Raw genomic sequence first — 14,002 nt, 5'->3', positions numbered from 1 at the left:
TTATACTGACGGACAAAAAATGAATTATGAATTAGATGATAAGTAATTTTCCCACACACTTCCAAACGCAATCCATAGTAGCAGGAAATGGGCTATCATTATGGCTGGTATTTCCCATGAATCCAATGCTGGCCTAGCATTGTTAAATAAATTGCTGGCAGTATTTCAGTTGAAGATAATACATAACTTAATTGAAGAACTAATGCTAGCTAGCTTAAAACATTGATAAAGATATCTGTAGATAAAGAGTGACTTACAATTGATGGTAATGTTCTTGGAGTCTTCCATCTTGGCATTGTCAATGATAGAACACTTGTATTCCCCTGTGCTGTCACGTGTGACATCAGTCACAGTGTAGGAGTCAGAGTTCTCCACCTTCACCACCTTTCTCTTTGGAACATAAAGATACATTTTGAAACTCTCAGATGGGCTTGAGTCTAGGTTAATGTAGCGCTTCACAGACAGGGTGGATTCTGTAAGACATGTCGAGTTTGACCAGGTGTAGAGTTTGACTGGGTTAAAGAGGACAATGGCAGTAGAAGGCAAGTAATTAAAGGGGTCAGATTAGGAACTAAGGGCATATGCCAGGTGGGGTTTCTGGTTGTGTGGGAGGATAGTGGAGTCATGTCATTGAGAGCTTGCCTGAATGTGGAAGTTGAAGCTGGTGGGAAGTGGGTTCCCGTCGGCCTTGCACTTCAGAGTCACGTTGTCTCCTTCCATAAGGGGCCCTTTAGAAATGACATGTAGACTGACCCTCTCTGTGGGGTCTGTAGGGAGAGGAGAGATAGAAAGACCAGGAGAGAGAGAACAGGAGCAAGAGAACAGCAGAGATGGAGAGGAGAGACAGAGAGTGAGAACAGGAGCCGGAGAGGAGGAGGACACAATCAGGCTGAGACCTGAAACACAGTGACCCTGGGCAGACAGGGCTTCTAAGACCATCCCAGTAAGCAGACTAGTGACGTCCTCAGGGCTGTACACTCCATTTCTGAGTGTGTTCCTGTGGCGATGGCTGCTTTTGAATGCAGCGGCAGAGCTGGTCGAACGGCAGCCACACCCCGAGGCTCTAGACAAAATTCCCCTTTCAAATATCAATGATGCTGCTCCAGATCAGCCAAATTGCCAACATTTCTTTAAAAACAGGATTCAAACAGCCGCCGAGCCCAGATAGGTCCTATTTAAAGGGCCATTTAGAGTGAATAACATCGACTATGCTATTCCTCGAACGCTACGCTCCGAATCACTCCCACAACAGACTCATGGACACATAATTTTTAAATTAGTGTCATTATTGTATCATTATTCTTGTCTGTCTGGGCTGCAAGAAAAGAGCCATAGAGGCACAAATGATCGGACTATAACTTGAAAATAAAACAGCCATCAATCTGGTTGTCGATACACTGACTGCTGGCTGCTGAGGCTGATAGCAGATCAATAGCCTTCCTAGGACAGACAGCAGTTAGGGAAGTTGTGTCGGTTAGGGCAGTTCCAGGCAGTTAGGATAGTTGAGGCAGTTAAGGTAGCTGGGGCATCTTGGGTAGTTTAGGTAGTAAGGGTAGTTGAGGGAGTTTGAGGTTAGTTTGGGCAGTTGGGTAGTTAGTTGGAGCAGTTTAGGTAGTTGGGCTATTTTGGGTAGTTGGAGTAGTTTGGTGGCTCTCTGGTTACTTACAGGTGACAGTGAAGGAGACTGGGGATGACAATGCGTTCAGGGTCCCACAGGTGAAAAGAGCATCTGTGTCTCCCTTCTCAGCTGTGTACTGAAGAGTGGAGGAAGTGGTGGTGAGGCCAGTGACTTCGTCCACCTTCACTTTGGAACTGATTATAATGCCTAAAAAGAACAACAATACTGATTAGAAATGGTATGGTTACAGAGTAGCATATCGACACACAGATAAACAATAATATGATCACCAAGTTACTGACATTTTGGATCCTGTAGAAACAGACACATTTATGAGAATTTAAGAAAATATGTAGCTCGAGAGGAGATATTTAACTACTCGGTTCTTGTGGAATCTCACACCAAACAAGTGAAATGTGTGAATGTGCAATCTTCAGCCCCCTGCAGTTGTTTACCACTTGTAAATAATCTATCAGAACAATAACGTACCTTTCCCATCCGCCACCAGATGTTTCTTGTTCTTGAACCATGTGATGTTGGCAGCTGGGTTGGAATCAGGGGCGCTGCACTGCCCTAGCTGTGCAGACGATAAAACACAGCGAGGAAAAAAGCGGAAAAATCTTATTTTAGAACAATCCACAAGGTCATATGAAAGGTTGGAAAATCCTTACGTTATAAAAGTAGCTCAATAAAATTCCAATATTCTTGTTGCTTAATTGATAAAATATCTGTGCAAATTTACTCTCATCTGTGGTGGATCTACTGCATTTGTGAACCCCCCCCATTTGGCATTAAATGCCCAAAGCATTTTAAACCTCCTCTTAGATCCATCCCATGGTTGCTTTAATTGGAGGAGGGATATTCTGCTGTTTACTAATTCATCAGGATCACTTCAAAGCACTCTTCATTCCAGCCGCACCATCCTTCTTTAGTTTGCCTCAAGATACTTCATCTCCAATGAACAATTTCCCTTGATATTCCTGCTTAATATAATGTAGGCATAAGCAAAAGCATATGATGAGCCTACCTGGGTTGGTTTGCCAATCTCCAGCTCTGCGGCTAGGGCTGTGATCTCCACTCCGGTTGGAGCCTCTGTAGAACAGTTAATAACATTAACAAGCTGTAGGCATCTCAGAAAGCACTCACTATCACTCTGGCTAACCATCATAATATCACACAGCACAGCACTGACCTGTACCTCAAAGGCCCATTCCATAGCATGCATTTGTATGGCTGCAATATTGCCCTTATGTACCCACTATGGATAAGGAGTTTGACTGGGTATTCTGAGATGTCAGCCCCAGCCACCACCATGCAGGTGAAAATCTTCTCATCCTTCAGTGATGCTGCAGCAATCAGCAGGCTGGAGTTTTCGGCCATGCTGACACGGTCTTTGTACTGGTCGGTGGCTATGACAGAGGCATCCTGGTCTTTCAGCTGGGTCAGCAGGTCCCCATTGTCCTGGAAATATAATAACAGTTTGGGTATTAAAAAACTAGCTAACGGAGCTATACTACTGTAGGACTTGGTATAGAAACCATTGAACATATCATTCACCCACTAATGGTGAAGGAGCTAAATAGACTTAGTTTATGACTTATTAATAGATATTTTAGAATATCTAATCATTATTTTTACACTGTTGCTGCTCTGGAAGTTTGAAAGCTTGAAGAGGACGTGTATACATATATACTGAACAAAAATATAAATATAACATGCAACAATTTCAAAGATTTTACTGAGTTACAGTTCATAAGGAAATCAGTCAATTTCAATAAATTCATTAGGCCCTAATCTATGGATTTCACATGACTGGGAATACAGATATGCATCTGTTGGTCACAGATACCTTAAATAAAAGGTAGGGGTGTGGATCAGAAAAGCAGTCAGTATCTGGTGTGACCACCATTTCCCTCATGCAGCACGACACATCTCCTTCATATAAAGTTAATCAGGCTGTTGATTGTGGCCTGTGGAATGTTGTCCCACTCCTCGTCAATGGTTGTGCAAAGTTGCTGGATATTGGCAGGAACTGGAACATGCTGTCGTACACGTCGATTCAGAGCATCCCAAACATGCTCAATGGGTGACATGTCTAGTGAGTATGCAGGCCATGGAAAAACGGACATTTTCAGCTTCCAGGAATTGTGTACAGATCCTTGCGACATCATGCTGAAACATGAGGTGATGGCGGCAGATGAATGGCATGACAATGGGCCTCAGGATCTTGTCACGGTATCTCAGTGCATTCAAATTGCAATTGATAAAATGCAATTGTGTTTGCTGTCCATAGCTTATGCCTGCCCATACCATAACCCCACCGCCACCATGGGGCACTCTGTTCACAACGTTGACATCAGCAAACCGCTCGCCCACACAACGCCATACACGTGGTCTGCAGATGTGAGGCCAGTTGGACACACTGTCTCTAAAAAATTTCTAAAATGACGTTGGAGGCGGCTTAACATTAAATTCTCTGGAAAAAAGCTCTGGTGGACATTCCTGCAGTCAGCATGCCAATTGCACAGTCCCACAAAACATGAGACATCTGTGGCATTGTGTTGTGTGACAAAACTCCACATTTTGGAGTGGCCTTTTATTGTCCCCAGCACAAGATTCACCTGTGTAATGATCATGCAGTTTAACTTTTTTGTGGTAGGGGGCGGTATTTTCACATCCGGATGAAAAGCGTGCCCAGAGTAAACTGCCTGCTACTCAGGCCCAGATGCTAGGATATGCATATTATTAGTAGATTTGGATAGAAAACACAGAAGTTTGTCTGTGAGTAAAGCAGAACTCATATGGCAAGCAAAAACCTGAGAAAAAATCCAACCAGGAAGTGGGAAATCTGAGGTTTGTAGGTTTTCAAGTCTTAGCCTATCCAATATACAGTTTCTGTGGGGTCATATTGCACTTCTCAAGGCTTCCACTAGATGTCAACAGTCTTTAGAACCTTGTTTCAGGCTTCTACTGGGAAGTGGGATAGAATGAGAGCTGATTGAGTCATGGGTCTTCCAGAAAGCCACGTGCTCAGTCAGGCGGGAGCCCGTGAGAGTTAGCTCCGTTCCCTTTCATTTCGAAAGACAAAGGAATTCTCCGGTTGAAACATTATTGAAGATTTATGATAAAAACATCCTAAAGAGTGATTATATACATCGTTTGACATGTTTCTACGAACTGTAATATAACTTTTTTTTACTTTGTCTGGACCTAGTGCCTGCGCATTTGGATTACTGAACATAAATTATGAACATAAATTATGGACTTTATCGAACAAAACTAACATTTATTGTGGAACTGGGATTCCTGGGAGTGCATTCTGATTAAGATCATCAAAGATAAGTGAATAATTATAATGCTAATTCTGACTTTTTTTGACTCCATAACATGGCGGGTATCTGTATTGCTTGTTTTGGTCCGCTGTACTCAGATTATTCCATGGTGCGCTATTTCCATAAAGCTTTTTTGAAATCTGACACATTAAGGAGAAGTATATATTTAATTCCATGTATAACAGTTGTATTTTCATCAACATTTATGATGAGTATTTCTGTAAATTGACGTAGCTCTCTGCACTTTCACCGGATGATTTGTCACCGGATGTTTTAGAGGCAAAACATAACAACGCGCCAACGTAAACAGAGATTTTTGGATATGAATATGAACTTTATTGAACAAAACATACATGTATTGTGTAACATTAAGTCCTATGAGTGCCATCTGATGAAGATCATCAAAGGTTAGTGATTAATTTGATTTCTATTTCAGCTTTTTGTGATTCCCCTCTTTGGCTGGAAAAATGGCTGTGTTTTTTGTGTCGAGGTGCAGACCTAACATAATCGCATGGTATGCTTTTGTCGTAAAGCATTTTTGAAATCGGACACTGTGGTGGGATTAACAACAAGTTTATCTTTAAAATGGTGTTTAATACATGTATGTTTGAGGAATTTTAATTATGAGATCTCTGTCATTTGAATTTGGCGCCCTGCACTTTCACCGAATGTTGGTCAAGTGGGATGTTAGCGTCCCACATACCCTAGAGAGGTTAATAAGTTTATTGATATGCCATGCCTGTCAGGTGGATGGATTGTGTATCAAGAATGGTCCACCACCCAAAGGATATCCAGCCAACCTGATACGACTGTGGGAAGCATTGGAGTAAACAATGGCCAGCATCCCTGTGGGATACCTTGCAGTGTCCATGCCCTGATGAATTGAGGCTGGTCTGAGGGCAAGAGGGGGAAACTCAATATTAGGAAGGTGTTCCTAATGTTTGTATACTCAGTGTATATCAACTACGTACGTATTTCCATTTTGTTATGAACAGGTCCTTTGGTTTGGGGGCTCCATTGTTGCATGGCACCTCAACGGTCTCTCCATACAGGCCGATAACAGTATCCATAGCGCTCACTGAGAGAGAGAGAAAAACACATGGTCATTTACTCAGTCAGGAAAAGGAATTTACTGGTCATTTACTCAGTCAGGAAAATATATTTTTATATATATATTTTTAAACCTTTACCTTTTTCGTGGTATCCAATTGGCAGTTACAGTCTTGTCTCATCGCTGCAACTCCCGTATGACTCGGGAGAGGCAAAGGTCGAGAGCAGTGCGTCCTCCGAAACACAACCCAGCCAAGCCGCACTGCTCCCGACCTTCGCCACTCCCGAGTCCGTATGGGAGTTGCAGCGATGAGACAAGACTGTAACTGCCAATTGGGTACCATGAAAAAGGGGTAAAAGTAAAAAAATATATACAAAAATGATTCTTGACACAATGCCCGCTTAACATCATTGTGCCAGAGGAAACACCATACACCTGGCAACCATGTCAGCATGCATTGCGCCCAGCCTGCCACAGAAGTTGCTAGTGCACGATTGGACAAGAACATCCCTTCCGGCAGTGCCTTTGACCACTGCGCCACTCAGGAGGCCTTGTCTGTGGGAAAATCTAATTATATTTAACACAGCCCGAGATCTATTGACTTTCAAATGAAATCAGGTCTTACTGACCGTTGTGGGGAATGTCAACTCATCTTCATAAATATCTATCAGGTTGTTAATTGACAGGTGTCAGTCGACCTTGTAGCACATTAACGAAATGCAGAAGTGTAGCCAACATTTGAAATGGCTTATTTACAGCCACTTTACTTCACATCCTTTCCCACCCCAAATCTGTACAATATGTTGCTGTGTAGACAAAGTCCAGCATGACAGAGAGAGAAAACTGCATATCAATGAAGAGATATGTGAAAAAAACACCTTGAGGATTGATTCTAAACAACGTTTGCCATGTTTCGGTCGATATTATGGAGTTAATTCGGAAAAAGTTTGACGTTTTGGTGACTGAATTTTTGGTTCGTTTCGGTAGCCAAATGTGATGTACAAAACGGAGCGATTTCTCCTACACAAAGATTCTTTCAGGAAAAACTGAACATTTGCTATGTAACTGAGAGTCTCCTCATTGAAAACATCCGAAGCTCTTCAAAGGTAAATGATTTTATTTATTTGGTTATCTGGTTTTTGTGAAAATGTTTCTCAATTACGGTGTTTGCATCTAATTCTTGTATAAACTGAATGAGTAAATATGAAACTATTTGTGAAATGATATAATGTGATGTTAAACCTTTTATGTGAGAGAATTGTATTCCCTTTAAAGTTTAACTAAGTCATAGGCCCGTCCCCGTGAGCACAGACATGATCTGGCGTCATGGAACCACCTTTTCTTTTGTTACGAATAAAAACCCCTCCTGAGGAAATCCTCTTCAGACTAAGCAAACCCACAGTGAGAGCTGTGATTGCGAATAGTTAAGACCATGCATACCTCGGTGTAAGCTGAGGTGACACAGGTTTGAGACCCAAAACTAAAAAACTATACCACGTGGAACATTGGCTACACATCTGGAAATGGTTAAACTCTGAGACTATTGATACCTACAGAATACGAGAAAATCTTAGATACTTATTACTAGTCTGCAGCTAGAAATTATGTAAACCTGGGACGAGAATACCGACAACCGCCGAAACACCTACTCTATGAGAACATTTCTGAATGGTACTCTGAAGTATCCATTCTAACCATGAAATACTTTGATCTTCAGGGAAACAGAAAGAGACTTGGATGAATTCTCCAGCAGACGGACCGGATTCCAATAGAGAAGACAACAGTGACATACACCGTAAATATGTACTTGCAATTATCCTCGAATGAGCGGCCGTTCATGTGCGAATGACTAGCATTTCAATGTCGATAATTATCGACTATGTAATGAATCCATTTTGTCTTTCCAGCACTTTCTCAGTCCACACCCACTTCCCTTTGTCCACTAAGCCATCATATTGGCTTATATCCCACTAGGGAATCTGTTAGTAACCAATATCTACTGTTTGTTTGATTATGCATTTCTGTGATTATTTAGTTAGTTAGTAAAATAAATGATTAAGCCAATTGGTGTATGGGATGATTGTTAGTAAAGGCGGAGTTTGTGCAGATAACCAACAATTTACAAATGAGTGACGTGAGGTAAAGAATAATTCAGAAATAGAAGACTAATTGATCAGATATTAAAATATCTGAAGAGTTATATTTGGAAAAGTATAACTTTGTAATCTGAAGATCTTCTGTGGTGCCCCGATTTCCTAGTTAATTAAATTTACATGATTAGTTTAAAGACACGACATCATGGAGCAACTGACTACAAGGTGTTGCTCAGCTAGCCATCAACAGCACTCACATTTCAGCCTTTTCAGAGTTCAGGTCGGGGTTAGGGGGTGGTTAGGAAAGGAAATTACATAGCAGAGCCATAGAACTAATAAAACACCTAGACTGGAGGCTAAAGGACGGCAATTAACAAACTGTATCTGCTAGATTTACTGGTAAAAAGCATTAACCCCATACGTAAACAATAAGCAAAGTACTCAACTGTCCTGAGCAATTTTACATTAAATGAATCACCTCCATTGCAGCATCAGGGGATCTCCCCAACAAAAGCAGCAGAGTATGCTATCTCTACAGACGATACAGTCACGCCCTGACCTTAGTTATCTTTGTTTTCTTTATTATTTGGTTAGGTCAGGGTGTGACAAAGGTGGTTTGTTTAGTTTTTGTATTGTCTAGGGTTTTTTGTATATCTAGGGGTTTTTGTATGTCTAGGGGTTTTTCTAGGTGTTTATATGTCTATGGTTGCCTAGATTGGTTCTCAATCAGAGGCAGCTGTTTATCGTTGTCTCTGATCGGAAACAATATTTAGGTAGCCATATGCCTTGGTTATTTTGTGGGTTGTTATTCTATGTTTAGTTGCCTGTGCTGCACTAGCCATATTGCGTCACAGTTTGTTTAGTTCTGTTCAGTGTTCTCTCTTTTATTAAAGAGTTATGTTCGCTTAACACGCTGCGCCTTGGTCTCCTCTTTATGACGACCGTGACAGCTACACTGTATTCCAGTGCTTGATTTGGGATGAAAGAAGTGCTGTATTTTTCCAAGTCGGACCATTAGACTATGTTCACTAAAATTCACAAATGACTAAATGCTATAGAGACCTGATTATTCACTGTTACACATTTTCCATGACTATTATTATAATCTACATTAAAAAGTAAGCATTATTGACACTAGAAGGCTGCTGTGTCTGATCCCATGTAGACCTACCATCTCCTGCCCTTGTGCCCTTGATCAAGGCACTTAACCACTCCACAAAGTAGAACTGCACTGTTAGTCACATGTTGTCAAAATATGGTCAACCCTCCATCTGGAGAGCTCCTGGGTGTGCAGGCTTGGCTATTGATCCAGCCCAAGTCTGCTGATCAAGGTCCTGTTGAGCAGCTGATGTTTAGGCTACAATGTAGTTATACCAGGGCTTGAACAAACGTCTGCATACCCAGTAGCTATCCTGGAGGATGGTTCCCACCCTTGATATAAAATATTGCAACATTATGTCTTTCTAAAATTATTCCCTCGTTCAACGAATCAGGGATCAAATATATAAAGTAGGCTACTTCAAAGCAAGGTATCTAACTAGACATTTGCGTTATAAGGTTCAAATATTCATGTTTTGGGAGAGATTGTTGGTCAATTAGGCTATTCTTCGGCTCCTTTCCTCATCCCCTTCTAAAAACCCATTGTAGAAGAAGGTGAGAGGGGAGGGACAATACAGTTGCAATACAATAAAGGTGAGGAGATAGGATGCGAGTAATCAAGGGAAGACAAAGTAAGAAAACCCTAGAAGCCATCGTGTGGTGATCTCACCTGCCCAGACCTAAAGTATGGTTATCTTAGCTCAACCAAGATCATAGTTTTGGTAATAATGGATGCTGCTTTGTGGGTATGAAATGCTGTTGTGTACAGGGGTTGCATCCTAGGTCAGCCATTCACAGATTGTTACACCCACACCAATGATTAAGGACAAATCTGTGCAGTATCGTCAGACAAAATGAGAGTGAGTGACAAACAAATAAAACAGACAAACAGGGAATGTTCAATAACCAAAAATACACAATGCTTAATTAAACACTTTATTTCATATCATACAAAGAACACCTATGTAAATGGTTAGTTGTCACGCCTTCCTCCGAGGTCGGTCCCTCTCCTTGTTCAGGCGACGTTCGGCGGTCGACATCACCGGTCTTCTAGCCATCGCCGATTCACCTTTCATTTTCCATTTGTTTTGTCTTGTCTTCCCACACACCTGGTTTCAATTACATCATTACATGTTGTGTATTTAACCCTCTGTTCCCCCCCATGTCCTTGTCCGGAATTGGTTATTGTGGGTTTTACCCATTGATTATTGTACTGTTAACGGTTAACCCTAACCCTTCTGCACCTGACTTCTCTGCCGCCAGTACACACCCCTTACAGAATTCCGGACCACACTTATGGAGTCAGCTGGAGCAGGTACCCCGGGTATAGGGGTGGAGGAGCGCTTCCGGGAGCACGCAGCAATGCTCCACCATCTTGCCACCGCCATGGACCGCATTGTCCAGACAATGGACCGCTGGGAGAGACAGCGCAGCACCTCCCAGCACCTCCACCAGCATTTATTGTATACTGGCCCGCTACAGTGTATATTGATGACATTCGGATATACTCCCCTACACGAGCCGAGCATGTGTCCCTGGTGCGCAGGGTGCTTGGTCGACTGTTGGAGCATGACCTGTACGTCAAGGCTGAGAAGTGCCTGTTCTTCCAGCAGTCCGTCTCCTTCCTAGGGTATCGCATTTCCACCATGGGTGGAGATGGAGAGTGAACGCATTTCAGCCGTGCGTAATTGGCCGACTTCCACCACGGTAAAGGAGGTGCAGCGGTTCTTAGGGTTTGTCAACTACTACCGGAGGTTTATCCGGGGTTTGGTCAGGTAGCGGCTCCCATTACCTCACTGCTGAAGGGGGGCCCGGTGCTTTTGCAGTGGTCGGCTGAGGCGGACAGAGCTTTTCGTCACCTGATAGCTCTGTTTACCTCGGCACCCGTGCTGGCCCATCCAGATCCCTCTTTGGCGTTCATAGTGGAGGTGGACGCGTCCAAGGCTGGGATAGGAGCTGTGCTCTCTCAGCGCTCGGGTATGCCACCAAAACTCAGCCGATGTGCTTTCTTCTCAAAGAAGCTCATTCCAGCGGAGCGTAACTATGATGTGGGGGACTGGGAGCTGTTGGCTGTCATCAAGGCTTTGAAGGCATGGAGACATTGACTTGAGGGGGCTAAACACCCTTTTCTCATCTGGACTGACCACCACAATCTGGAGTACATCCGGGCAGCGAGGAGATTGAAACCTCCTCAGGCAAGGTGGACCATGTTTTTCACCCGTTTTGTGTTTACCGTTTCCTACAGACCAGGCTCCCAGAACGTGAAGGCAGACACATTGTCCCGACTGTACAACACAGAGGAGCAGGCCATAGATCCCACTCCCATACTCCCCGCCTCCTGCCTGGTGGCGCCGGTAGTGTGGGAGCTGGACACGGACATTGAGCAGACGTTACGTGTAGAGCCCACTTCCATCCAGTGTTCCGCTGGGCGTCTGTACGTCCCGTCTGCTGTTCGTGACCGGTCGATCTATTGCGCCCACACGTCACCCTCGTCTGGTCAGCCTGGGATCGGTCGGACAGTGCGCTGTTTGAGCGGGAGGTAATGGTGGCCTACCTTGGCTAAGGACGTGAGGGTTTATGTTTCCTCCTGCTCGGTGTGCGCCCAGTGTAAGGCTCCTAAGCACCTGTCCAGAGGGAAGCTACACCCCTTACCCATTCCACAATGGCCTTGGTCACACCTGTCGGTAGATTTTCTAACCGATCTCCAACCCTCACTGGGTAACACCGCGATCCTGGTCGTTGTGGATCGGTTCTCAAAGTCCTGTCGTCTCCTCCCTCTGCCCGGTCTCCCTACGGCCCTACAGACTGTGGAGGCCTTGTTTACGCACGTCTTCCGGCACTACGGGTTGCCTGAGGATATAGTGTCTGATCGAAGTCCCCAATTTACGTCTAGGGTCTGGAAGACATTCATGGAACATCTAGGGTCTCGATCAGCCTTACTTCAGGGTTTCACCCCGAGAGAAGTGGGCAGGTGGAGAAAGTAAACCAGGATGTGGGCAGGTTTCTGCAGTCCTATTGCCAGGACAGGCCGGGGGAGTGGGCGGTGTTCATGCCCTGGGCCGAGATTGCACAGAATTCGCTTCGCCACTTCTCCACTAACCTCTCTCCCTTCCAGTGCATACTGGAGTACCAGCCGGTTCTGGCGCCTTGGCATCAGAGTCAGACCGAGGCTCCTGCGGTGGACGACTGGTTCAGGTGAGCGGAGGAGACATGGGAAGCTGTCCGTGTTCACCTTCAGCGGGCCGTGCTGCTCCAAAAAGAGAACGCAGACCGCCACTGCAGTGAGGCACACCGGGGGACCGGGTCTGGCTCTCGACCCAAAACCTGCCCCTCCGCCTGCCCTGCCGGAAGCTGGGTCCGCGGTTTGTGGGGCCATTTAAAGTCCTGAGGAGAGTGAACAGGGTTTGTTATAGGTTACAGCTTCCCCCCGATTACCGTATTAACCCCTCGTTCCATGTGTCTCTCCTCAGGCCGGTGGTGGCTGGCCCGCTCCAGGAGTCTGAGATGCGGGAGTTTCCTCCGCCCCCTCTGGACATCGAGGGGGCCCCGGCGTACTCCGTTCGCTCCATACTGGATTTGAGGCGTCGGGCGAGGGGCCTTCAGTACCTCGTGGAGTGCGAGGGGTACGATCTTGAGGAAAGGTGCTGGGTTCCTGCAGCATTAAAGTATGTAGTCAGCCACCAATTGTGCAAGTTCTTTCACTTAAAAAGATGAGAGAGGCCTGTAATTTTCATCATAGGTACACTTCAACTATGACAGACAAAATGAGAAAAAGAAAATCCAGAAAATCACATTGTAGGATTTTTAATGAATTTATTTGCAAATTATGGTGGAAAATAAATATAATAAGTAATTACAGGCCTCTCTCATCTTTTTAAGTGGGAGAACTTGCACAATTGGTGACTGACTAAATACTTTTTTGCCCCATTTGATATTTCGTTGAAATTGTATTTTTATATTGTCATAGCTCTTTCTTTGGGACTGAAAACTTGTTCATTGTCATTTTTAGCAGATCAAGCTAACCTTTGTGTCATTAAATAAACTAATATTGGATGTCTGTATATTCTTTTATATTTATCTAGCTACCTGATACTACCTAGAATAGAGGAAGAGAACTTGATAAAAAAAACTACCCGTGTGCTACACATTATCCTGGCTCTGCCACCTCCTGCTGCTACTAATGTTACTATCCATGCAGGTAATGCAGTCTACTGCGAGGCTTCTTTGGGAAATGTAAGGACCATCCCACCCGCGAATGCTATGGTAAAAAAACACTGACCTTGAGAAAACAACTAGACCAAGTTAGCTTAGCCAACTAGCTATTTTCAGCTATGACGGAACAGCTGTTGTTTACAAACGCACCGGAAGATCTCTGGGGTTCCAGGAAAAAACGTTAAAAAGGTTTATAGAGGTGGTATGCAATTTCCCAAAATGTTGAAGTGGCGGTACAGCGCTCCGGACAATTCCGGTCCAAGTCAAGCACTGCTGCTTGCACATGCCACATCAATTTAGTATTTATTTTTCTCCAAAGAAAAACACTGATTCCTGTTAGCAAACAGTAAGCAACCATTGGAAGTGTTTTCCTTTGTTTCCCATGCCCCATTGAATTTGAATCCCTTTGGAATGAGAGTAAATGCTTTTACCATGGTTCCCATCGCTTCCACACAGATCTGTCCAGAGTGACCAGTGGCATCCTGCAGCCTGTATTGTATGTGCACATCAGATCTAATAGCTCAACGTGGGATTTTCAACACTCAATACCCCTTCTGTTACACATCAAACTGAACACAGGAATAGAACCTGGTATACG

General features: G+C 44.0%; 1 protein-coding gene across 1 annotated transcript in view; it reads right to left on the bottom strand.

Annotated features, from left to right (window-relative positions):
- Positions 1-14,002, bottom strand: part of LOC135552981 (CD166 antigen homolog A-like) — a 71,163-nt gene that overhangs the window by 6,802 nt on the left and 50,359 nt on the right. The window contains exons 2-8 of the mRNA XM_064984982.1: positions 5,922-6,028; positions 2,878-3,079; positions 2,646-2,710; positions 2,108-2,195; positions 1,667-1,825; positions 643-767; positions 258-390 (exon numbers count right to left, since the gene is read on the bottom strand). Coding sequence (XP_064841054.1) covers positions 258-390; positions 643-767; positions 1,667-1,825; positions 2,108-2,195; positions 2,646-2,710; positions 2,878-3,079; positions 5,922-6,028 — 879 coding nt within the window. The remainder of the gene's footprint in view (positions 1-257; positions 391-642; positions 768-1,666; positions 1,826-2,107; positions 2,196-2,645; positions 2,711-2,877; positions 3,080-5,921; positions 6,029-14,002) is intronic.

Source organism: Oncorhynchus masou, chromosome 13, assembly GCF_036934945.1.
Source record: "Oncorhynchus masou masou isolate Uvic2021 chromosome 13, UVic_Omas_1.1, whole genome shotgun sequence".
Classification (NCBI taxonomy): domain Eukaryota; kingdom Metazoa; phylum Chordata; class Actinopteri; order Salmoniformes; family Salmonidae; genus Oncorhynchus; species Oncorhynchus masou.
This window is presented reverse-complemented; position numbering and strand designations above follow the sequence as displayed.